The sequence below is a fragment of the Cystoisospora suis genome (assembly GCF_002600585.1).
Source record: "Cystoisospora suis strain Wien I chromosome Unknown contig_548, whole genome shotgun sequence".
Classification (NCBI taxonomy): domain Eukaryota; phylum Apicomplexa; class Conoidasida; order Eucoccidiorida; family Sarcocystidae; genus Cystoisospora; species Cystoisospora suis.
Window position 1 is genome coordinate 435 of NW_027153349.1, and position 765 is coordinate 1,199.

Below are 765 nucleotides of genomic sequence, written 5' to 3' on the forward strand. Positions count from 1 at the left end.
ATGAGCCGAGGTGACTGGAGTAATGGCTGCAGCCCACTTCAAGTTCGTATTCGCTCCGCCCACTCGTTACACACCACTTACACAGTCGCATCCTAGCTGGCTCATCGGCGGTCGCGGACCACCCGGCCTTCAATAGGCGACTCGCACCGCGAGGGCAGCGCTAACCGGCGACTACGCTGGAGGGGTGGTCTCGCTCGGCCTAGCCCGCTGGATCAGCTCAGCATCTGCGTATCCAGAAAACCAGTCATCCCGCGTTAAGTTCCCAACATTATGTCCAGCCCAAAGTCTCCCCATCTACTGGGGACGAGGGCTCGGTTGTTGTTCCGTCGCAGTTTCTCGCCGCCCGTGAAATCGTCGCGACGTGCCCCGTACGAAGGTACCGTTTTGTTACGGAGATTGGCAAAATCTCGGACGTGCGCCGAACACGCTCAGGACTGTCGGCTTTGCCTGGTGGGAGATCCCTGCACTCCGCGTTTACAGAGGTATCTCACGGCTTCAAACACCGGGAGCGGTGTCATCATCACTTACACCATCTCAATTCAGGGACTCGGGTCTTTAGTCAGTGGCGACTCAGTTGTCAGTAAAGATCCGTGACAGCTCGACTTTACAGCAGTCTTTTCTCGCGTTTAAGCTGTCCTGAGGCCCTCAAGACCTTATATGACACCTCCGGCACGCTTCGTTTCAGAAATCACAAAACGAGGAGGTAAACACGTGAAAGTAACCAATCTCACACCACGAGGAAAAAGCACCCGTAGTCAGAATCTT

General features: G+C 55.4%; 1 protein-coding gene across 1 annotated transcript in view; it reads right to left on the reverse strand.

The window, feature by feature from the left end:
* Positions 1-631: 631 nt before the first annotated feature.
* The window catches only part of CSUI_001382 (uncharacterized protein), a 1,270-nt gene continuing 1,136 nt past the window's right edge, over positions 632-765 (reverse strand). Inside the window, exon 1 of the mRNA XM_068061588.1 lies at positions 632-765. This exon is cut by the window's right edge and continues 1,136 nt beyond it. Within this exon, the coding sequence (XP_067926435.1) occupies positions 728-765 (38 nt within the window). The 3' untranslated portion in view covers positions 632-727.